Source organism: Balaenoptera ricei, chromosome 5 (assembly GCF_028023285.1).
Source record: "Balaenoptera ricei isolate mBalRic1 chromosome 5, mBalRic1.hap2, whole genome shotgun sequence".
In the NCBI taxonomy this organism is placed as follows: Eukaryota; Metazoa; Chordata; class Mammalia; order Artiodactyla; family Balaenopteridae; genus Balaenoptera; species Balaenoptera ricei.
Window position 1 is genome coordinate 24,483,849 of NC_082643.1, and position 24,463 is coordinate 24,508,311.

The window sequence follows — 24,463 nt, forward strand, 5'->3', positions numbered from 1 at the left end:
TTTGCCACTTCCCACAGGTCCTTGCCGTGGAGGCCACGTGATGCTTTCTCACGTAGTAGGTTGGAGGAGAGGAATCCGAATCCTAAGCTTAGCAAACTCAGCTCTTTCATAAGGAAAGTAAGAATGCCTGCCCTTGGCTCCAGGTAGGGGCACCCTTTCTAGCTTCCCAAGCTGTTTGCTACACAAACCTCCTTGAAAAGATAGTCTAGAACAAAAGTAGTCAGTGTGTCTGCTCCTGAGATGTGGAGAAATGCAAGCCACCCATGGGAGCACTGTCTCCCAACAATCAATTCCACTGACTTTGTTTTCAACAACATCATATTCTGCTTTCATTTTAAATTCTATTTTCCTTAGATTTTAAAAATTATTCTTTTTTAGTCTTCTTGAATAGTCACTTCCTTCATATTCATTCTTAAGCTAAAAAGGTTTTAAGATTATGACTTTTCCTCTGAATAAATCTTTGACTACATCTCATAGATGTTAATAAGTAGTGTTCTCTTGATCATTATGTGCTAAATTATCTAGCTTTTCTTTCTTTTTTTTTTAATAAATTTATTTATTTATTTATTTATTTATTTATTTTTGGCTGTGTTGGGTCTTCGTTTCTGTGCGAGGGCTTTCTCCAGTTGCGGCGAGCGGGGGCCACTCTTCATCGCGATGCACGGGCCTCTCACTGTCGCGGCCTCTCTTGTTGTGGAGCACAGGCTCCAGACGCGCAGGCTCAGTAGTTGTGGCTCACGGGCCTAGTTGCTCCACGGCATGTGGGATCTTCCCAGACCAGGGCTCGAACCCATGTCCCCTGCATTGGCAGGCAGATTCTTAACCACTGCGCCACCAGGGAAGCCCTAGCTTTTCTTTCTTATTTAGGAGGTTCCAAGGGTTTGAACAAAATGAATCAATCATCTTTGGCTCTGCTACTCTCTCAGTTTACTCTGGAAGCTGTTGTCTTTTCCTCAAACTTTGTAGATTAAAGCCATAAAGCCCTTTTTAATAGGATCTATGTGACTTGTGTGCTAAACAAGTTTGCATTGCACTTTATTGCAGTTTAAGAGGAAATGGGATTTGGAAGATGAAGGTTCAAGCCTGACTCTGCCACTTCATATTGGTAACCCAATAAATGCCCATTTTGAGTCTCACTTTTGTCCGCAAATGTCGGATTGAATTATATTATCTCTCATGTCCTTTTCAATTTATGACTCTAAGAGATTTGGAATTAGTTTCAATTACACTCTGAATGATTTCTAGGCTGACTTGTTAGTGGAAGCAACACGGCCAAGTGGAAAGCTCTCTGGCCTTAGAAACTGGAAAAGCTGCGTTCAACCCTTGCCATGGGCAGGAAATGCTTGATTCCTCACATGTTTTCTTGTGTGATGCGTTCAGAGGAAAGAAAATCGCATGGCCCTGGCAGCTCATTTCCTCCCATTTTTGTAGCAAGAAGCCAGCTCAGTTGGTCAGAGTTAACTAAGGAAGAAAGAGCCTGGGACTTCCCTGGTTGTGCGGTGGTTAAGAATCTGCCTGCCAATGCAGGGGATATGGGTTTGAGCCCTGGTCCGGGAAGATCCCACATGCCATGGAGCAGCTAAGCCTGTGCACCACAACTACTGAGCCTGCGCTCTAGAGCCCGCGAGCCGCAACTACTGAGCCCACGAGCCACACTACTGAGCCCGTGTGCCACAACTACTGAAGCTTGCATGCCTAGAGCCCATACTCTGCAACAAGAGAAGCCACCGCAGTGAGAAGCCCGCACACTGCAAGGAAGAGTAACCCCTGCTCGCTGCAACTAGAGAAAGTCCATGCACAGCAATGAAGACCCAACACAGACAAAAATAAATAAATAAAATAAATAAATTTTTTTTAAAAAAAGGGAGGAAGAGCCTGATGCTGGAAGCTGAGCCTGGGAGCTTCCCCGTTCTAACAAGGCTGTCTGTTTCACGGCTCAGGAAGCTCCATTACTACAGAATTACCTAGATGTTCCCGTGCTTATTTCTCTAAATGCGTGTAGAGCGCTAAAGGCATGGAGCACCTCTCCTGGGACCTTTCTATGATGTGTCTGCCTCCTACGCTGAGTCCCACACACCTCTCTGGGGCATGATGGGACCTCAGAGACTCACGAACAGTCATTACTTCTATGCTTTTAAGTTTCCCCCTGATAAATCCTATTTTTAATTAACACCATGTGTGCTGTTAATATGTGTGTTCCTGTCCTTTTCGTACAACCCATACTGTTTTTTCTTTTTAATACATTTATTTATTTATTTATTTATTTTTGGCTGCGTTGGGTCTTTGCTGCTGTGTGGGCTTTCTCTAGTTGCAGCGAGCTGGGGCTACTCTTCCTTGCGGCGCGCGGGCTTCTCATTGCGGTGGCTTCTCTTGTTGCGGAGCACGGGCTCTAGGCACGTGGGCTTCAGTAGTTGTGGCACACGGGCTCAGTAGTTGTGGCTCACGGGCTCTAGAGCACAGGGTCAGTAGTTGTGGCACACAGGCTTAGTTGCTCTGCGGCATGTGGGATCTTCCCGGACCAGGGCCCGAACCCGTGTCCCCTGCATTGGCAGGCGGATTCTTAACCACTGCACCACCAGGGAAGTACCCAACCGATATTGTTTGGTGAGCATCATACACTAAGTGCTTTACGCACAGCATTTCATTTAATCCCCATAATGAGCTTGGCTGTCGGGTATATTATCCCCATTTTACAAACAGGGGAAACCTAGTGCTCAGAAAAGTTCAGCAATTTGCTGGAAGAGGCAGAGCTAGAGTTTGAATCAAATTGTTTGGTTTTCAGGCCTGTGCTTTTAACTCTAAAAGAGCTCCATTCACATCCTAGACATCACAGATTATTTTCCTGCAGCTGGCGCAAAAGGGTCTTATTAAAAAAAACAACAGGGCTTCCCTGGTGGTGCAGTGGTTGAGAGTCTGCCTGCCAATGCAGGGGACACGGGTTCATGCCCTGGTCTGGGAGGATCCCACATGCCGCGGAGCAGCTGGGCCCGTGAGCCACAACTACTGAGCCTGCGCGTCTGGAGCCTGTGCTCCACAACAAGAGAGGCCGCGATAGTGAGAGGCCCGCGCACCGCGATGAGGAGTGGCCCCCGCTTGCCACAACTAGAGAAAGCCCTCGTATGGAAACGAAGACCCAACACAGCCATGAATAAATAAATAAATAAATAAATAAAAATAAAAACAACAACAACAACAACAACAGTATGTTAAGACACCTTTTTTAATAGATGAAGATAAAGGGTAAGGGATGCCTTTTCCAATTTGTCTAAAAGCACCACGTGGACAACCAGCAGCTCTGATGTAACGTGACTATGTCGTAAGAGGCAATTATCACACGGTGATGAAAATGTTTTTAGGGTTTTTTTTTTTTTTTTTAAGGAAAGGTTCAATTCAAGACGCATTCAGCACTCTTGAGAATGCAAAGCCCAGTCTCAGAGGGAGGAGGGAAGGAAGGGCAGGGCTGGCGGTGGTGTTTCAGGAAGCCCAATACCTTGACCTCTGAGGTCCTAAGGCCAGAACATTCAAGGTAACCACAGCTTCTCATTCTTTCCTTGCTGCTCTGTTGACACGATTTCCCAGATCTCATAGGAAAAGTATTGGGAGCTCTAGTGTCTGTGAGAGTTCCACAGCACTGCTGCTTAAAGAAAATAATTTGTTGTCCTACTGGTGACACGGTAGACGGTGACTAGGAACACCCGTTTTACAAAGGCAGATGGGGAAAATCTTCATTTTTAGGAAATTCACTTTATTATGTTTCCTGAGCTAAAAATGACGCTTTGGATCCACAGTGCTACAGACCCACATGGGTCTGTGGAGATTCCCTACCTTCCTAACAGCATTTTGTTACGAAATACTCTTTAATTCTTTTCCATAAGGCTCAAATGTCCTACTTCGACATGCTATTTTCAGTTTTTGTGAGCAAAATACTCTTCTGAGACTTGCCAGCACTCACATTAACTCATTCCTTTCTTTTCTCCCGGCTCAGCAAATAACAGATCCTCTGGGGTCCGAGCAGGGCCTAGTCTTCTAGATTCTCCCTTGACTCGCCTGTCATCTGGTTTAAACAGATTCTCACTTCAGGGGAGCCAGCAGTCCTCCAAGTGTCCCCGTAGGACTTGTGATAGCAAATATGTGTATATACTCTCAACACCCAGATATGTATAAGTATGCATCCTCGCTGGGTGATGTGCTAAAACAGTGAGGTGAATGGCCTCACTGGGCTTGTGAAGTAAAGCACAAGACTTTGCTGGTATACCTAAACGCAGATGCATGGAGAGCCACACAGAAACACATGCACGTCCATACAGAAATAGATACATTACCCAGAGACAGCAGAGGGAGGCACGGAGGACTTCCTATAAGAGGTATATGTCAGGGAGGAAGAAATTTTCCTCTACCCTTCTAGGTTCTTTTGGCTGGTCTGAGAATTAAATTGACATGAGATGGATGAACAGGAGAAAAATCAAACAAAAGCTTAATAACATGCGTACAACGGAGAGACCCAGAAGTGAGTAACTCGCCAAAACGGCCGAAACCCTCACCTTAAAGACCATCCTCAGTTAAAGACCAAAGAGGATGTTGGGAGTAGTGGTTTGGGATCTCAAAGGGGGAGGAAGGCAATTGACATGGAGATGGAAAAGCAAATGTTTGGTGAACAAATGTTTGCTGGGCCATGCAGAGATAAAAAGACATGGAGAGGAATTTTAACAAACAGACCTTGCCAGGTTCCTCCCTGTCTGCACACTTAGTTCATACTAGAGTTACCTATGGCAAAAGCTCCCTTCCTGGAACTGGTCCTCTATCTCCGTCCTTTAGGCATTTAGGGGGAAGATCAAAGGTTCTCCCTGAGTCTTTTGGGCCTTGATTGTTTTCAGCTCAAAATAATCCACATGCCAAAGAGATATTTTTGGGGTGGTGAATTTTGCTCCCCTACACCAACAAATACCTTCAATAGACTTTTGATTTCAAAGGATGCCAGGAACTGGGAGGAAGGTAAAATTGGCACAAACTCAAGAAGACAGCTGCCTTGATGAGAATAGGTTCACAGACAGCTCAAAGCAAAAGAATAGGGCCCTGGAATTTCATGTAAGTCTAGTTCCTAGCTTGGAATCTAGCAAAAGGAATAATTCTAACAATGTGACTTGCTGTGATTCTTCAGCACCACCAAGAGAGGGGAGAATTTGATCTACATAGGGGTGTGCCTAGTAGGAAAGTGGTTTTATGTAAGTTGTATGGGTGACTTGTGTGAATGCCCTTTAAACCTATGTAGTTTCCTTTTTACTGATTCCAGGTTCTTCTATATTAGCCTTCTGATAACTACTTTGGCTCCCCGAGAGGTCTCTAACTACTGCTCAACTCAGCAGAATTGTAGTAATACCAAAGATAGTTTCGCTTGGAGTTTTTTGGGTGCTTCCTAGAGAAATACTAAATCAGGTATGTCTCCCACTACAAAAATAAAAAGTGTATCCTGGTGCATAAATTAGTCTCTTGAGAGTTGGGGTAATACAAATTCATTCAGTAGAATTTGAGCTAAGAAAATGGAGTTTATCTTTAACATCAGCCAAAATAGCACTTCCTAAAAGAATTTACACTAACCCTTCAAGAAGTAATCTCATAGCTTTCATTCATCCATTCATTCATTCACTCACTCATTTGACAAATATTTATGTAACACTTTATATATGCCAGGTCACCTTCTAGGTGATAGGGATACATCAGAGAACAAAATACTCAAAACTCTCGTGGAGCTTATATTCTGGTGGAGTTAGTGCCTTGGGCTGTCCTTTTACGGAGCTTCACACAGCGTATTGTTACTCATTTGTGTGATCATTTGATTCGGTTTTTTCCTCTTCTGTAAGGTCCATGAGGACTGGGTGAATTTTGCTGAGCATTGCACATTTGGCACTCACACAGTGCCGACTCGTAAAAGACACTCAATAAATATTTGTTGAATGAGTAAATTAGTAAATTCTCAAAGTTTCACAGCTGGACTCTGGGCCTCAAGCAACCGCTCCTAAACCCTTAGAACTTGAAGGAGTATGCATGCTTGGTAATGGCTAAAGGGCATTGCTCTCTTGGCAGGAAGTGACAGAGCCAGGATTCAAATCCAGTCTTTCTGACTCAAAAGCCGATGTTTTTATTCACTGTACCGGTGGTCTCAAACTGAGAAACCTATCCTGAAGGTATTCAGAGACATCTCAAAGGGAATGTAGGTGCAGGAGCTTTTAAGGGTATGGTTGATTTTATTTTCCAAAAATAGCTTAAACAATATCTCCACCCACATCCTTTTCTGGAACCTTGCCACACCCCCATCAGAAGGGGGAGTCTGTGTATCTTCCCCTTGAACCTGGGTAGGCCTTTATGAACATCTCAACTAATAGAATGGGCAGAAGTGATGCTACGTGACTTCTGAGATGAGGTCCACCTGGCTCATTCTCTCGCGATACTTGTTTTTGGGACCCAGCCACCGTGCTGTGAGGAGGCCCAGACCTCATGGAGGGGCCCACATGAAGAGGAACTGTGTCAGGGGTCCCAAGGCCACCCCCAGGTTTGATGATTCACTATGAGGTCTCACAGGACTCAGCATACGGTTGTGCTTGCGACTAAGATTTATCATATGAGAGGATACAGTGCCAAATCAGCAAAGGGAAAAGGTGTGCGGGGCAAAGTCAGGAGAAACAGGCACAAGTCTCTGGAGTCCTCTCCCTGTGGAGTCACGCAGGACGCGCTGAATTCCTCCAGCAACGAGCTGTGACCACACGTGTGAAATGGCATCTACACAGGAGGGCTAAGAGACAACGTGCCCAAGGTTTTTATGGTGGGCTGGTCATATAGACACCCTCTGCCTAGCATGTGCCAAGATTCTAGACCCCCAGAAGGAGGCTGGTATTTAGCATAAACCACATTGCTTGTATAAACAATTGAAGCACAGAGAGCCACTCTTATCAGTTAGGGCACCCTCCCCAAATCCAAATTCCCAAATACTAGTCAAGGACCAGCCTTGCCAGTAGGTCTTTCTAAGGAGAGCAGTCAGGCCCGCTGCACAGGATAGGAAGCCTGCAGCCTCCGCCCCCCGGAGCTCCCAGCTGACAGCCATGGACAACTTGACATCCATGTGTTGTCTTGGAAACCCATCCCCCAGGCCTTAGCTAAGTCACGTGGAGCAGAGGCGAGCTTTCCTCTGGCAGCCCTGCCCAAGTTACAGGTTTGTGAGCAAAGTAAATGACTGTTCTTGGTTTAAGCTACCAAGTTTTGGGTAGTTTGTTATGCAGCAATAGATAGGGAATCATTTGCAGATTCGAATGCTCCATTTGTCCTAAAATTGATCATCTTAAGAATCCAGCATCACGATAGATCCTTTCACAAAGGCCAGTCTCCACTGTACAATTAAGGTGTGTAGTCACCTTCCTGACTCTTACCAGGCTGCTTTGTCCTAGATTTACCTGTAAAGGGCCAGATAGCAGATATTTCAGAATTTGTGGGCCACATACTGTCTCTTTGAATGTTTGTCTGTGTGTGTGTGTGTGTGTATGTTTTACAATCCTTTAAAAATGTAAAAACCATTCTTAGCTTGAGGGTTGTACAGAAACAAGATGGGCAGAATTTGGTCAGCACCAGCTGGCCTTAGTTTGTCAACCGCTGTCCTAGATAATTAAAAAAGCAAAAAATCACAAACAAATAAAACAAAACCTCCAGTGCAGCAAAGAAAGGGACAATTTGAAATAATGGTGTCAATACTGAAAAAGAGAATGGTTCAAATATTTGGTAACAAACACTTTTGCAAGCCAGGTGGTTTCTAATTTTTTGCTTTCAACTGTATTGAAGGAGACCTAATCGCATTTTTAGCTGGTAGATCATAAAAAATAATTCTAGATGTTAGATCACTATGAGATTGTTGGTCTATAACTTGGAAGGCATTCAGAGAATTAAGTAAAATTGCAGTTACATAATTCATTCCATTTTCATGTCAACAATATTCTTCGGTGCTGTGTCTATAAAAAATAAAAATTGGGGCTTCCCTGGTGGTGCAGTGGTTGGGAGTCTGCCTGCCAATGCGGGGGACACGGGTTCGAGCCCTGGTCTGGGAGGATCCCACATGCAAATAGGCCCGTGAGCCACAGTTGCTGAGCCTGCGCGTCTGGAGCCCGTTCTCCGCAACAAGAGAGGCCACGATAGTGAGAGGCGCGCGCACCGCGATGAAGAGTGGCCCCCGCTTGCCACAACTAGAGAAAATCCTCGCACAGAAACGAAGACCCAACACAGCCATAAATTTAAAAAAAAAAAAAAAATTGAAAAATAAAAATTGGAATAGAATTCATATAGAAGCCTGTGTCATTCTAGCAATAAGTAATGTTAATTAAAAAAAAAAAGAACTAATTTTGAAAAGTCCCATCTTATAAAGAGCTACATTTCCAATAAAATTTCACTTTTCATCTTTAATAAATATATATATGTTGTTCAATTGTATACTACTAATAATTGTAATACTAACTTAATCCAAAATAAACATTTTTTAAACTCAGAGCCTGTTACAGGAAATTTAAATAAATTTCAATTTCAACTTCTATACCTACATTTATGACAGATATGCAAAAGAGTGATCAATAAAATACTTTTAAGGATAAAATATATTACATTAGCATAAAATTCAATGGAGGAAATAGGATGGAAATAAAAGCTCAAGGAGAAAAAGGAGCAACGTAAAATTTCCAGTTGTCAAGAAGAGCTTATTCTTGTATTTTTAAGAATTGGATGATGGTGACTCTCAAATTGCTGCCACTTTTAGATTCCACTCGATGTATTTAAAGGCGTGATACGACGGTTTTATTTTAAGATGTCAATATTTACAATACAGCAGAACAGTAGTTCTCCAAGTGTGGTTCCTGAGCCTTAGCACCTGGGATCACCGGGTAACTTTACAGAAATGGAAATTCCCAGGCCCCACCTGAAACTTATTGAATCAGAAAATCTGAGGACGGGCCCCAGCAATCTGTGTTTTCACCTGCCCTCCAGGTGATTCTGATGCCTACACAAGTGTGAGGACCACTGTGCCAACAGTTGCTGCCTTTGCCATTACTTAAACTTATAATAGAAAAATTTTAGTGTCAACTTAAAATGTGTGAGGTACTTCCCTGGTGGTCCAGTGGGTAAGACTCCGCACTCCCAATGCAAGGGGCCCGGGTTTGATCCCTGGTCGGGGAACTAGATCCCACATTCATGCTGCAACTAAGAGCTCACGTGCTGCAACTAAGAAGTCAGTGTGCCACAACTAAGAGTCTGCATACCGCAACTAATGCACTGTGGTATCCTAAATGGGAGAGAAATCCAAAAGGGAGGGGATATATGTATATGTATGGCTGATTCATTTTGCTGTGTAGTAGAAGCTAACACAACATTGTAAAGCAACTATACTCCAATAAAAATTAATTAAAAAAAGAAAAGAAGTCTGCATGCCACAACTAAGAGCCCGCATGCTGCAACTAAAAGATCCTGTGTGCCACAAATATAATCCGGCGCAGCCAAAATAAATAAATAAATAAATATTTTTAAAAATTAAAAGAAATAAAATGTGTGAGGGGACACACCGTCTTATAAAAAATTATTTGACGCATACACAAGCAAAAATGTTTGAGGACTGCTACACCAGACCCTGCACCTCTTATATCTTTCAGCTAAAGAAAGTTTTCTCCTGAAGAGGAATTAGTGGCTCAGACAAGTACTGAGGATGGTTTCACACAGAAACTGGATAGGATTTGGACAGGCACAAGAGAGGAGAGCATGGCAGGCAGAAGTATGCAAAAGGCTCAGAGGTGGTCGAGCACAGGTGTGGGTGAGGGAAGAGTTGGGCTAGGCTGGAGCATGGGGTGTGGGGAGAGAGCAGTTGGAAATAAACCTGGAAAGACAAGATTGCAGTGATGCCAGGACTTTATTTTGAGCAGGAGAAAGATATGGTCAGAGATGTGCTTTTATGGAATGAGTCTTGCATAGATCAGGTGGGAGAGACTGGAGGCAGTGAGATCAGATGCTAGGGCATCACCTTGGAGCCCATCTGCACCCCAGGGGGGTCACCACCCTCTCTTAGCTGGAACGGTCCTTGTCTGCCATCACTGAAAAGTGCAGGTGATGCCCACTGGGGTATAATAAGTATATCTGGACTTTCTCCCTGGTTCCTGGCACAGAACTCCTCAAACCCTTGGAATTTCCTGAGTGACAGGAGTGTCTTTTGTTCTTCATAAGGAGCCCCCTTTTGAGCACATCTGAGTTTACGCTAATGAGGTGACTTAAGGTGGGACCCCTAGATCCCCTCAGATGGGGCTGGTCACCAGAAAGACCAAGTGATTAGAAGGTTGGAACTTTCATCCGCACTCAGGCTGGGAAGGGGACAGGGGAGAGTCGCAGATAAGCTCTATTAAAACTCTCAGACAATGAAATTTGATGAGCTTCTGGATTGGTGAATGCATCCATGTGCCAGGAAGGTGGTGCACCCTGGTCCCCAGGGACAGAAGTTTCTGTATTCAAGAACCCTTCTGGACCTCACCCTATGTACCTCTTCATGTGGCTGTTCATCTGTATCCTTTATAAATATCCACTACAATAAACTGACAAATGCAAGTTAATGTTTTCTGAGTTCTGTGAGCTGCACTAGCAAATCACTCAAACCTGAGGAGGGGGTCAGGGGAACTTCCTATTCACAGCCAGTTGGTCAGAAGCACAGGTGACAACCTGGACTTGGGACTGGTGTCTGAAATGGGGACTGTGGGACTTCAGCCCTGAGCCCCGTGGGATACGAGGCCACCTCCAGGTAAGGAGTGTCAGTACTGAGTTCAATTTGTAGGACAGTCAATCAGTGTCCACTGAGAACTGGAGAGTGGCTTGGTGGTGCTGGAAAACACCCCCGACCACCCAGCGCAGGACAATGTTCACCCAAACCAGGGAGACTAGCAAACCCTAGGGACAGAGAGAGTCACGTTGTTCTGAGGCAGCTATGTCCATCTGTTGCCTTGGGCTCATTTGAAGTCTTGGCCGTTCCCTAAGTCGGGAGCCCACCTCCTGAGATCAGTGAGAGGTGTGCAGAATGCCAGGAGTTGTTCAGGCAGAAGGAATTTACAAACTCCTGGAGTGCATTATTGTTATCTTTGTTTCCATTTAACCAAGGACTCACCAGGGAGAAAAGATATTACATCATCAAAGCACTCTCTCATTGGCTGCCCATTCCCCAAGGGGCAGGTTCTCTTTCCAGCTGCTTAGTTCTCCTAAGTATTATATGCAGCACAGAGGCATGTCCTGTCACTTCAGTTTCCAGATTCAATGCCTCTGATGTCATTAGGTTATGGCAAGAGAGTGAGATAACACAATGATGGTAAATTTTAGTTGACAGTGAGATGCACCTTAGAGTAAGCTGCTCTGAGCCTCATGTTTTCCCCTTTAAGGTTGCTTTCAACTTTGCATCACTACATTAATTCACAATGCAATATGCATGAGGGACAGGGATAATGAAATTGTGACACTAGCTCTTCTACTTAGTGTCTTACAAAATGGGATGTAAATGAATTGGTTCTGTCGGTGCATTTTATCACAAAGCTTTGATCTACAGTTCCTGAAAGGACTGCTGTCCATGTGCTGATGAGTTTCAGGTGCCATCTCAGTTTTCATTATCTGTCTCATTTTTTGCAGATTAATAATTGAACCGATTTTTTTAAAAGTCATATATAATTATGTTGAAGAGAAGGAGGAAATTGTCACAATTTCTTTTCTCCAGACCTGAATTTGATGTTCCTTTTGGATGAGAAGAGTTAAAATGAATACCTCATTTTGGGGGGCAGTTAAAAAGCAACATAATTCTAAAGTGAAATTTCACTTAATCTATCACACAGTCCTAATCAGTTGATGAAAAAAAAAATGTCAAGAATAAAATTTCAAAGGGATTCTATTTAAAAATAGCCACTGGACATGTACTGTAATAAAACTTTTAATGGCCATTTTATTTTTCATTTCTGCGCTCATCTTTAGTGAAATTGATTGGTGGTGAATAGAACCAGAGTGATGGCCTGGGAGACAAAACTCCTTGGTTTCTGAAATAATAACAAGTAGCATCCTCTGGTGACTTAAGACTCTTTCTCAGGAACTTACAGCTCCCTCGAAACAGGCTTGCCCCATCCCAGGCACATTCCATTCATTCCCTCTGGGCTGGAGGGGCTGGCGGGGCTGGAGGTGGAGAATACTACCACACCAGCCACATTTCTCCTGGTCTTCCAGATGTGGCGGTGAGGAAACCCTGCGAGGTGCCATAACTTTTCTGAGGATCCACAGTCCCTGATCAAGTGAAACTGAGGCCTGGGGACTCCTGGGAAGAGCCTGCCCATATACGTATAGCTCTTCCAGAGTTACACGCCCAGCAACTTCATGGTTCCAGAGTTAGGGAGGCTGCAGAGGATCCAGATCTCCTAAAGCCTCTCAGTATCACACAACTCGGGAGGATCTGACCCAGGGTGTGCTTTTTTTTTTTTTTGTCCCCCTCTCTCACACTAGTCTTTCTGGAACACAAATCAAATTCACTGCAATGATGTCCAAAGGAAACCTTCAATAAAATTGTGTTTTGTGAAGGGCTTTTCTGATTTCAGAGGGTGTTTGGGGTGATTTTTTACATCTGAATGTTAAGAACCAATAGAGTATTGTGGTTCAAAGCTCAGGCTTTGGAGTTATACTGGGTTGGGCTCCTGGATTCTGTGGCCTTGTTAATGGAAACTTTTTGAGCCTCAATTTACTTCTCTGTAAAATGGGGATACAAAATCTACATCAGAAACTTGGGGTATGGATTAAGTAAGTTTATATGTGTGTGTATACATATAAATAGTATTTTATAGTACATATATATAATACTTAGCACAATGCCTAGCACATAGTAAACACTCAAAGTAATTAGATTTCTTCTTATTACCACTACTATTATAAATCTGATCCTTTGTTCACAAGTTCCAGATTGCTGAATCCTTTTCTCTATGCAAGATAACCCAACAAACTCTGAGCGAACTGGGGTAGAGAAAGAAGTACTTTTTTTTCCTTTTCTTTTTTCAATAAATTTATTTATTTTTGGTTGTGTTGGGTCTTCGTTGCTGCGCGCGGTCTTTCTCTAGTTTCCACGAGCGGGGGCTACTCTTCGTTGCTGTGCGTGGGTTTCTCGTTGCGGTTGCGGAGCACAGGCTCTAGGTGTGCAGGCTTCAGTAGTTGCAGCACACGGGCTCAGTAGTTGTGGCTCGCGGGCTTCAGTAGTTGCGGCACGCGGGCTCAGTAGTTGTGGCTCACGGGATCTAGAGCGCAGGCTCAGTAGTTGTGGCGCATGGGCTTAGTTGCTCCGCGGCACGTGGGAACTTTCCGGACCAGGGCTCGAACCCGTGTCCCCTGCATTGGCAGGCGGATTCTTAACCACTGCGCCACCAGGGAAGTCCGAAAGAAGTACTTTTGATCTCCTATTAAGGAGTCCCTCTCTTTCCTTGGTTCTGGGAGACTGGGTCCAGGCTAGGACAATTCCCTGGTGTCCCCAGCCCCACCCTGAGCAAGCTGAGGATTTTCTGTCAGGTACAAGTGTACGGAGGTCTGCAGAGTAGCCATGGGATGGATCTCTCTTCCAAAGGGCTCTAACTGTTCTTATTTCCCCCCAAATTTCTGTCTTTTGCTGGAAATGGAAACAGTCTACCAGGCTAATCATTTTAGAGGACAGAACATTTCCAATCCTTAAAAAAAATCTTTCTAAAGAAGTGTCTCGGCTGGGGACAGAGTGGAGACTCAGATGGTCCTGGTGAGGACGGTGAGGCAATAGCCTTTTCTCCCATCAGGCTGTTCACAATCTCTGACTCCCCGAGGGCTGAGGAGCCTTCTGGAGAACACACGTCCTTACTGACCTTGAGGACGACTCACTGTAAAGGGCTGAACTGCCTTTCCAGAACTGCTTCCCACCCAGGCAGCACGACTTCATCTCCTGGGGGAGAAAAGGGCTTTGTGCCTGAAGTGAAAGGGCTTGTGACTAAGGCTTATGACATTCTGAGGCTCAAGGACCCTTGTGTTGTCAACCCTGTAACTGAATGTAACCAGGGAATGTTCTGGCTTCACAAGCGAGAGGAGGCTAGTCGTCCGCTCGGAGTTTCAGAGCTGGTCCAGCCCCAAGGATGCCCAGTGCGGCAGTGGCTCTGAGCAGCCACTAGCATGGAGGGGCTCTTCTGGGGTCAGGGTTGAGATCCCCTCTCAGCCAAGCTTACAACTTTAGGGACGTTATAAATACACACCCTGGGGATTTCCTAATACACTCAAGGGAGGGGAATTTGGATGTCAAGCTGGTGGAGGCTGTGAGTCATGGAGATTTGGATATTAATATTGATGAAATCCCATTTGTGGTCACAGACCAGTGAAGCCTGAGATATTCTGGCTACAGAGACACAGAAACAATTTCCACAAGATGTACTTTTCAGGATTTAGCACTCAATTCTCTAATTAAACCATTTATTATCATTCACAAAAAAGCCAAAATCTGCTCAAGGTTTAAGCTGTGTCTTTGGGATGACCACTTGGTGGAAAATCTAATCCATCGCCTCATGCTACTTCTCCCCTTTCCATCCCCCATGAATGACAAACAACTTGCTTAACTCCATTGATTGATTTGACCAGATGTTTGGCATCTTGTAACAGAAGTCAGTCAAAATGGTGGAATTTTTTCACTTGTCGAATTGCTGTCTTGGTTCCTGAGGTGACTACACTATTCTCTAGCAGTAGTTTAGAACCTTTTAAAACAGTTTCTCCAAGTGATTTCCCACACACTCCTATGAAGGATATAACAAGGCCTTTACCTCAGGAGCTTCAAATGAGGAAAATGGTGTGATTCCAGGCAGCGATAGCTCTTGACGGTTTCTCCTACCTTGTGTGGGGTTGAGACAGACGCCTTTCTTTCCCTTCTGAGTCAAATGCAGTAAACACTGACCCAGTGAGAAGGCTTTGCTGATCAAACTAATAACGCAACGCTTTGAAAACATACTTCATTATAAGGAACTTCAGGGTATCTGTGATGATTTCAATCAGATGCCACTGGCTTTCCCACATCATAAAAGAGGAGTTACATGAAAATTGCACAATTTTGTTATAGGAAACTGCAGAGAAATTTCACCTTTCACCTGAAGCCCTAGGTCTGAGAATTTTCAACTATGATGCCGTGGTCAGAATATGGAGTTGATCACTCCTTCCTCCTTCCAGCAATTTCTCCACTCAGCTTCTAGGACCTTACACGCTTCTGTTTCTTCTCATTTTGCCCGACTTCTCTTCTCAGCTCTTAGCTGCATCCTCTGAACGCTGGCATGGCTTCCCTCGTTTTTCTTTCTTTTTTCTTTGGCCGTGCTATGCAGCATGCAGAATCTTAGTTCCCCATCCCCAGCCAGGGATCGAACCCACACACCCTGCCTTGGAAGTGCAGACTCTTAACTGCTGGACCGCCAGGGAAGTCCCATGGCTTCCCTCTTCTGTCTCCATCCCTCCCGGGGTTACATCACAGGCCCCGTGTCTTGCCATGCTGCCGCATCTTGGTACCTCCGTACTTATGGCTCAAGTCCTGCACTGCCCTGAGCTCCAGGCTTGTTCATCCAGCTGCCCCACCCAACATCTCCACTGAATATCAAGTAAGCCTCTCAGACCTGACGTGTCCAACACTAAGGTCCTAGACTCCTCTCCCTACTCTGATCAACCCATATCTTCACCATCTCACTTAATGGCGATTACATCCTTACGGTTGCTCGGGTTAAAAGCGTGGAGTCATTGCAACGAATTCAATGGTGTCTCCCAAAAAGATACAGCCACGTTCTAACTCCCAGTACCTGTGAATGTGACCTTATCTGGGGGAAAGGTCTTGGCAGAGGTAGTTAAGGATCTTGAGATGAGGTCATGCTGAATTATCTGGGTGGGTCCTAAATCCAGTGACAAGTGTTCTTATGAGAGACAAAAGAGATGACATAGACAGAGGAGAAGGCCAAGTGAGGGTGGAGGCAGAGACTGGAGTCCTGCAGCCTCCACCTAGGGAATGCCTGGATCTCCAGAAACTGGGAGAGGCAGGGAGCAGAATAGCCCCAGAGCTTCTGGACTTAGGGCAGCCCTGGCAGCTCCTTTGTTTCAGCCTTCTGGCCTTTAGAATTGTGACAGAATAAACGTGTGTCGTTTTAAGCTGCCAAGCTTGGGGTGTTGTGTTCCAGCAGGCACAGGAAACTAGTAGAGTCTTCTTTAACCTTTCACTTCCTTCTTCCTCTTGAGCCAGCCTCCCAGAAAATCCTGTTGGCCCTTTCCTCAAAATACACCCAGAATCTGACCACTTCTTACCACCTCCATTGCTGTCTACCTGGTCTGAGCTCTTAACACCTCTTACCTGGAATATGGCAATCCTACTAGTCTCCCTGGTTCTGCCCTTGACCTCCCCAACCCCAACCTGAGATCTTTTTAACACAGAAGTCAGATCGCGTAATTCCTCTAGCTGCCATCTCAGAGTAAGAGCCAAAGTCTTACTAACAGTGGGCTACCATGGCCTTCGTGATCTGGGATGACCTCTTTGATGTCTCTAACCTCATCTTAGACTACTTCGCCCTTGCTTACTCTGTTTCAGCCACTATGGCCCCTTTGCTCTTCCCTGTATGTACCAGTCATGCGTCTGCCTCAGGGCCTTTGCACTGACTTTTCCTTTTGTCTGGAACATTCTTCCCCCAGATACCTCCATGGCTAACTTCCTTAATTCAAGTCTTACTCATATATTTCCTCAGTGAAGTCTCCTCTGACAATTCTATTTAAAATAACAACCCTTATACATGTTTTATCCACCCTCTCCATACTCATATTGCCATCTAAATACTGTATATCTTTTTCTTTTATTTAGTTTTTTCTTTGTTTTTTCTTCTTTTACATTGAATGAAAGATTCTTTAAATTCTGTAGTGCTTTACAATTTTCAAAACTTTCACACATGATTTCATATCATCCCATAATAACCATTCCCCCACCCCTAAGTTGCCCCGCCCCCTTCCCTCTCCCCACTGATGATCACGTTTGTTCTCTATATCTGTGAGTCTGCTTCTTTTTTGTTTTATTCACTAGTTTGTTGTTAAATACTATGTATCTTACTTGTTTATTTTATTTATGGTTTTTCTCCACCTGCTGGAAGGTAAGATCCCTATGGATAGGAAATTTGGGGGACCTTTTTTGTTTGCTGTCAGCCTCTACATAGTAAATCATCAGTAGCTATTTGTTTAATGAATAATTACATAGTACATAGTAAATCATCAGTAGCTATTTGTTTAATGAATAATTGAAAATCAGACCACCTCGATGCAGTGGTCTACGGGAATAAATGCCGCAAGATGGCACATCCTCCTTCTCATCTTCTGGAGACCAAGAAGAGGGAGAGAATTCTATGCCACCAAAAGCTGCACTCTTAAGAAATGTATTTACTTAAAAATTTTAATTGTGGGAAAATACACAAGTTACCATCTTAACCATTTTAAGTATACAGTCGAGGGGTTTTAAGTACATACACATTGTTGTACAACCATCTCCGCCATCCGTCTCCAGAACTCTTTTCATCTTGCATTCCAGAGAGAAGTTCACAGTTCCATAACCTCGAGAACCACAGAAGCCAGTCATGGGACTGCCTGAAACCAGCCTTGAAGGTTCTGACATGATCCAGGGATGACAAGAATGCAAGCACTGCATGCACCCTGATTCTTTTTTTTTTTTGGAGGGACTGGTTCTTTATTTCAAAAAGACATTAACAGTTTTCAGTATCAAAACAGTTACAGTATTGGTTTTTCTTTCTCCCAATCGGCCCCCGGAAGAGACCACACCAAAGGAGAGTATATTCAAGCCAAGTAAGCTGTAGGATGCCCACCTAACAGACCTCACTGAAACCTCACCAAAAAGGGGGGATTGGGTAGGGAAAGAAACTTTAAAAGATCAGCACACTGCCAGCCCACAGCCTGTAGACAGCTCTCACAGCCAGATGGTACACCCTGATTCTTATCTACAGCCTTGCTTCTTTGACCACTACTGTAAGATTCCGTGCTACCCTCCCCAAGGGAGGACACAGTTTTGGGGCCACTAGCCTGCTGTGTCCCCCTTTGCCTGGCAAAGCAATAAACCTATTCTTTTCTACTTCACCCAACAACTCTGTCTCTGAGATTTACTTTGGTGTCAGTGTAGAGAGGCCATGTTCAGCAAAAATGCCTCCAGTTTTGTTCTTCTTTTTCAAGATTGTTTTGGCTATTTGGGGTTCATAACAACTTACAACAGAGAGTTACTATCTTTACTATCATTTTACAAATAAGGAATATGAGGCACAGGAGATAAAATTACTTTTCCAAGGGCACAGAACTCATAAATGGCAATGCTTGTTTTCAAATACAGGCAGTCTGATTCTAGGATTTATACTCAACTATTATAGTCTACTGCCTCCCAAGTCTTTAAAGCAATCTTCACCTCTCTACCCTATCCATATATATATATATATATATAAAATCTCACCATTTGAAGAATCATCTTGCAAGCAGTTGCATCTTCCAGAAAGCATTTGCATCATAATGCTTGGGTTCTGGCTCTTTTTAAGAAGAACCTTGGGGACATCAGTTTCTCCTCTGGTGGGTTTATACAGATATACAGTGCTTTAAGCAAATAGGAAAGTGAAACTAGGAATATTCAAAACAAACAAAGTCAGAGGGTGGTTGTTTACATTACCAAAGGACTCTTTAATTTAGAAAGGAAACCAGTGTTGAGTGCCTATAAATAGCAGCTCCCTTGTGCAAATCAGTGCTTGTTTATTTGACCAAATGGTTGAGGTCAGAAACACTTCAAACTCAAATGTTAACAGGTCAGCATGACCCTTGGAAAATCATCAGAAATGATGGTAAGTTATCGCTAAAATGATGATGTAATCGGTGAGAAAAAAAATGTATTTACTTTGTCCTCCCAAATTATCTTCAAATGGCACTTTGGAAAACACATCTTTGACGTGAAGCTAAGCATAGTCATACACGCGGTTGCTATGTGGAACTGTCTGCCATTGCAACTCACACAGAATTTAAAATTGGAAGACTGTGTAGCTGTCAGCATTTTTACAAGATCAGGAGATGAAAAGTAAGTCTGTTTACAGACAGGCAGCCAGACCCGTAACTTCTCATTTACAAACAGCACACAGGCATCTTTTTATGTATGTGGTTTGTAAAAAAATAGCAACTTGATTTTCAATCTCAATAAAGGTTTAAGGGCTGTGGAAAGCACTTAAGTCTTAGTTATCATAAGCAGCCACTTACAATACGGTGTCAGTTTTCCAAATAATATTAAAGTCGACCATAAACAACATGGCTATTTGAGGAGAAAATGTAAACGCAATCTGAAATTTTGTATTTCACAGGGAAATCTTAATATTCAAAACAAAACTCAAGGTGACACCTGCAAAGGCTTTGGAGGTTATGTGGTTTATGTAACTTTTATCGACTTCATGGTTAAATACATCATTCCAGTTGATTTCTTTTTTTTTTTTTTCCAGTTGATTTAACGGTAAGGAGAAAATTCAATTTCTTCATGAGAAAATCACATACAGCAGCAGGTAACTAGATTTGTGTCAGTCTTGACAGACTTACAATGAGACAATTCACTTCTGTCACCAGAGGGCACCAAAGCTCAAGTTGCTAGGGAAATTGCAAACCACTGGGTCACAGCTGTCGAGGGGCTAGAAACTCCTGAAAGGTCATTCTGGGGTCTCTAGACAAGACGTTACCTAATTATTTCAGAGGACTGAGACTACCTCCTATAAGGAACCACTTCCCTAGCTTGTTTTCATAGCTCAGTCTATTACTTATCAACTCTCCCAGCCAAGAAATTCTCAATACCAGCTCACTGACTTATCCATCTCACAGATAATTATTGAGCATGTACTATGTACTATGCCCTGGGGAGCAGTGGTGGACAAGAAAGGCCATCTCTGCCCTCTTGAACCTGTAGCCTAGAAGAGAAGACTGACTCTAAACAAACACTTACAATTCAGTGTGACGTGGGTGATGAAAAGGGCAGACAGGAGCTGAGGGAGCAGGGAGCAGGCAATCCCACCTTGTCTCTGAGGTCACCGAAGTGTACTCCTTTCCTGTTGCTTCTGTAACAAATTATCACAAACTGAGTGGCTTAAAACAATGAAAAGTCATTCTCTCTCAGTTCAGGAAGCCAGAAGCAGAAACTAGGTGCTGGTAGGGCCGCCCTCCTTCCCAAGGCTCTTGGGGAGAATCTGCTCCTGTCTGTACCTCTTCTTGGGGCTCCAGGCATCCCTTGGTTTGTGGCTGCATCACCCCAATCTCTGCCTCTTGGGGCACATTAGCGTCTCCTCTTCTCTGTGTATCTTCTCCTCTGTGTGTCTACATTATAAGGATCCATGTAATTGCATTTAGGGCCTGTTGTGGACTGAATGGTGTGCCCCTCAAATCCACGTGTTGAAGCCCTAACCCCAATGTGACCATATTTCCATACATGGAGATACAGCCTTTAAGGGAACAAGGTTAAATGAGGTCATAATGATGAGGCCAATTCAATAGGACTGGCAGCCTTAAAAGAAGAGAAGGAGACATCAGATCTCCCTCTCTCTCCCCCCCGCCCCCCGAGGAAAGACCATGCGATGACAGTGAGAATTCAGCCATCTGCAAGCCAGGTAGAGAGGTCTCACCGGAAACCAACCCTGCCAGAATCTTGATCTTGGACTTCTAGCCTCCAGGACCATGAGAAAATAAATTTCGGTTGTTTAAGCCCCCCAGTCTGTGGAATCTTGTTATGGTAGCCCAATGCCCCGCCCCACCCTGAATGATCTAGGAAAATCTGGAGATCCTTAGCTTAACCACATCTTTTGCCATATAGGGTAAGAGTTACAGGTTCCAGGAATTAGGATGGGGAATAGCTTTTTTATGTTTGGAGGGGGGAGGGAAGGCACTATTCAACCCATCACTGAAGGCCTCATCACCTCCTGAGAAAGTGACGTTTAAGCTGAGACTCGAGGCTCAGTAAGAGCTAGACTCGTTGGGGGAAGGAGAGGAGTATTGGAGGGCTGTCTCTGGGGTGAGCTGTGGGGAGCAAGGGAACAGGCAGAGAAGTGAGGGCCCTAGGAGCCATGTCTGAGGGTCTGCTTTTTATCTCAGGGGCCGTGGGAAATCTTAGAGGAATTCAGAGGAAGGGGAGCAGGTGCGGGACACAATCTGATGAACATCTTAGGTCAGTCAAAGCTGTCTGCAAGAGTGAAGACAGGAACCTGGGGGACCAGTCAGGAGGGTTTTGCTATACCACCCTAAGTAAGGGCTGGTGCCTGGGCCAGAAATGGCAGTGAGGAAGGAGAGACGGAGCTAGATGGACAGATTTTTGGAATGGACAACTGGAAGACTTGACTACTGATTGGATGTGAGGAGTCAAAAGAGGGAGACTTCAAGAATAACACCTGAGTTCCTGGCAGGGGAGCAACCTGCCAGAGCCGTGAGTTGGGAGGAAGGAAGGATAATAATGAGTCCAGCTTGGGACATGATGAGCTTGAGGGATTTGTAAGAGATAGATCTGAGGGGAGGTGTCCACTGGTCAGTCGGCTACCCGGAGCTCAGAAGAAAGATCTAGACTAGATGAAAAATCTTGAGCATCTTTAGACTTTAGATAGTAAATGACGTCTTGAGAGTAAACAAGTTCATCCAGGGAGAGCTTGAAGAGTGAAAAGAGCAGAGCGCCTCGGACAGAACGCTAGGAGTAAACACAAAACAAAACATATCATTTGTGGCGGGGTCTCGAAAGGAGACTGGAAAGGAGGGGAGAGAGAGAGGGAAGATAGGAGACCAAGAGAGCACAGGTGTCACAGGAAGTGAGAGAGCAGGGCGTCGTCTGCAGGGGCAGACGTTGCCTGGAGGTCAAGAAAGAACCAAAGTTTACTGCAAAAGAGTTTTATCTGGGTCAGTGGGGGTGAAAGCTGTTTTGGTGCCTTGGGAGCCTGAGGCCAGCTGGGGTGGGGTGAGCAAGGCGTGTGGATACAGAAAGCAGACAGGTCTTTCACGGAGACTAAGGAGACAGATTAGAAGTGCCGACTGAGGGAGAGTTTTGATTTTATTTTTTAAGATGAGAGAAAATGAGTATATTTAAATGCTGATGGGAAGAGTCTGTAGAAAAGGAGAGACTGAATATTGAAAGTGGAGCCAATCTGTTCCTGAGAAGGTGGTAGAGGAGGGATTCAGGGTCCAGGAGGATAGGATGGATGAGGGTAACCTGTCCGCTGTAACAAGAGGAAAGGCGGAAGGTGGAAGAAGGCGGGTGTGACGATTCGGTGGCACACGTTATAGATGCTCTTTTCTGGCGGCATCTACTTTTTTTCTGGAGGAAGCAATGTGTGGTGATCTGCTGAGGGTGCAGTGCAAGAGACAGGATTGCAGGTGGAGGTATGCAGCAGTCACCCTGGAGATCAGGAGAGTTGAGTCAAGAAGGGTGGGGAAAAAAAAAGAAGATAAACAAGGCGGGGCTGCAGAGGTCAAATAGATGTTACCTGGGCAGTAATTAAGGAAGCTAGTTAGAAGAGTAAGAAATTACTGTTTTAGGTATGATTTCCGAGGAGGCGTGGATCTGGTGTTACAAGGTCGAGGGTATAACCATGAAGTGAAGAGTGCTGGTTATCATGGTGGATCTTGAGGTCACCCAAGATGCTGACAGGTTTCAGAGTGGAGAGAGGAGCTTAGATCAAGAGCCAAAATCTTCACTGGAAGACAGAAGCCTGCGTGGAGTAGGGTTTTGAAGGTGAGAAATCCTGGAGCCAGGACTTTAGAAACGGTGCTCCTCTGACTGACAAAGGTCTACGGACCAGTCCAAGGATGGCCTGGGTTTTTTTTTCGAACTGTGATAAAAGCTAATTAAGATGTCTTAGTGAAAAAAATTGCCAAAAATAATCTGTCAAATGGTCCAGTCAATTGTGCAATAAATGAATGCAGCAGGGGGAAAAGAAATCTGCAAAACAGTCAATGGTTGTCTTCATAAAGACATTCCCTTAATACGTGTCAATGACTTCACTTCATAGACATTTTTTTTCCAGTATAAACTGGTTTGCAGTATCCATTCCTTGATTCCTTTTTCTAAGTAATCCAGAGTTGGGTAAATCTCTACTTTAAATGCCACAGTTAAGCCTCATAATTCATTTCTGTCTTAGTGGCAATGGGACAGAACTGACCACTATACTCACCCTAATGGCTTTTAATATCCTTATTGAAGACAGCTATTAATTTCACACACTCTGCCTTCCTTTTTTCCAAGTTAAATCCTGCCTCTATTATCTCTTTCACAGTGTACATTTCTCTACCCCTTAATAATTTTATATGTAAGCCTGAAAATCCCCCTTTTAAAAAGCAACAGATTTGATAGAACCATGTATTTTTATTAAGAGCATCCGAAGACAGGTTGGTACATGGACATTGGAGAGATTATGTCTAGGAAAATTTCTACCATAACAAGGGATTATTTTTTTGCAGATATAATTTTTGCCATCATGTGGGTAAGCCAGGGTCTCTGTCTGATCTTCAGCAGAATGAAACCAGCCCCAGAGGAGTCTCTTTTTACAAACATCTCTACTGGTTAGGAAGCTGCCATAGGTACAGCTATTGTATGCCATTAAGTGAGAATTTACAGTGTGCCAGGTTCTGGGCTAAATATCTTATATGCACCCCAATTTTTTTTTTTGGCCGCCCCATGGGGCTTGTGGGATTTAAGTTCCCTGACCAGGGACTGAACCTGGGCCATGGCAGTGAGAGCCTGTAATCCTAACCACTGGGAACTCCCAGTACACTACATTTTAACGTCACAAAGCCCCTATGAGCCCCTTGTATTATCTCTATTTTATGGACAAGGAAACGGGCTTAGAGTTTAGGTATATATGCCTGATGGGCACAAGTCAATAAAAAGCATAACTTGAATTCAAAACAGATCAGTCTAAATCTAAAATCCATGCAGTTAATGTACTGTTTGCTGCTGTGATAAGAATGCAGGATGAATGTGCATGCGTGTGTGTGTGTGCGTGTGTGTGTGTGTGAGAGAGTTTGGCGTGTGTGTGTGTATGTGTGTGAGAAAGAGAGAGAGAGTTTGGCGTGTGTGTGTGGGTGTGTATGTGTGTGAGAAAGAGAGAGAGAGAGAGTTTGGCAGTAGTAAAGATGTTGGGGGAGGGACAGGGCATATAGAATAAAGAGTGTGGCAAAAGGTTTGGGAACAAGTGAAGCAGAGAAGCGCCAGAACTGAGAAAAAAATGTAAAGAAGCCCAGATATATATTTAATGGTGAAACTCCAAAATGAGGTGTCTGGGAAACCCTCACCCCTTCAAGAATATCCTTTTTCACTCTTTTACTCCGTGGAAATCAATAGGAACAGCCTAGAATCTAGGGGCAGCCTAGAATAAATTTTCTTAACAGTATT

At 44.1% G+C, this 24,463-nt stretch overlaps 1 protein-coding gene across 1 annotated transcript in view; it reads right to left on the bottom strand.

The window, feature by feature from the left end:
* SETD7 (SET domain containing 7, histone lysine methyltransferase) overlaps positions 1-18,744 on the bottom strand; it is an 89,455-nt gene extending 70,711 nt beyond the window's left edge. The window contains exon 1 of the mRNA XM_059922507.1: positions 18,533-18,744. Coding sequence (XP_059778490.1) covers positions 18,533-18,587 — 55 coding nt within the window. The 5' untranslated portion in view covers positions 18,588-18,744. The remainder of the gene's footprint in view (positions 1-18,532) is intronic.
* Between the last annotated feature and the right edge of the window lie 5,719 nt (positions 18,745-24,463).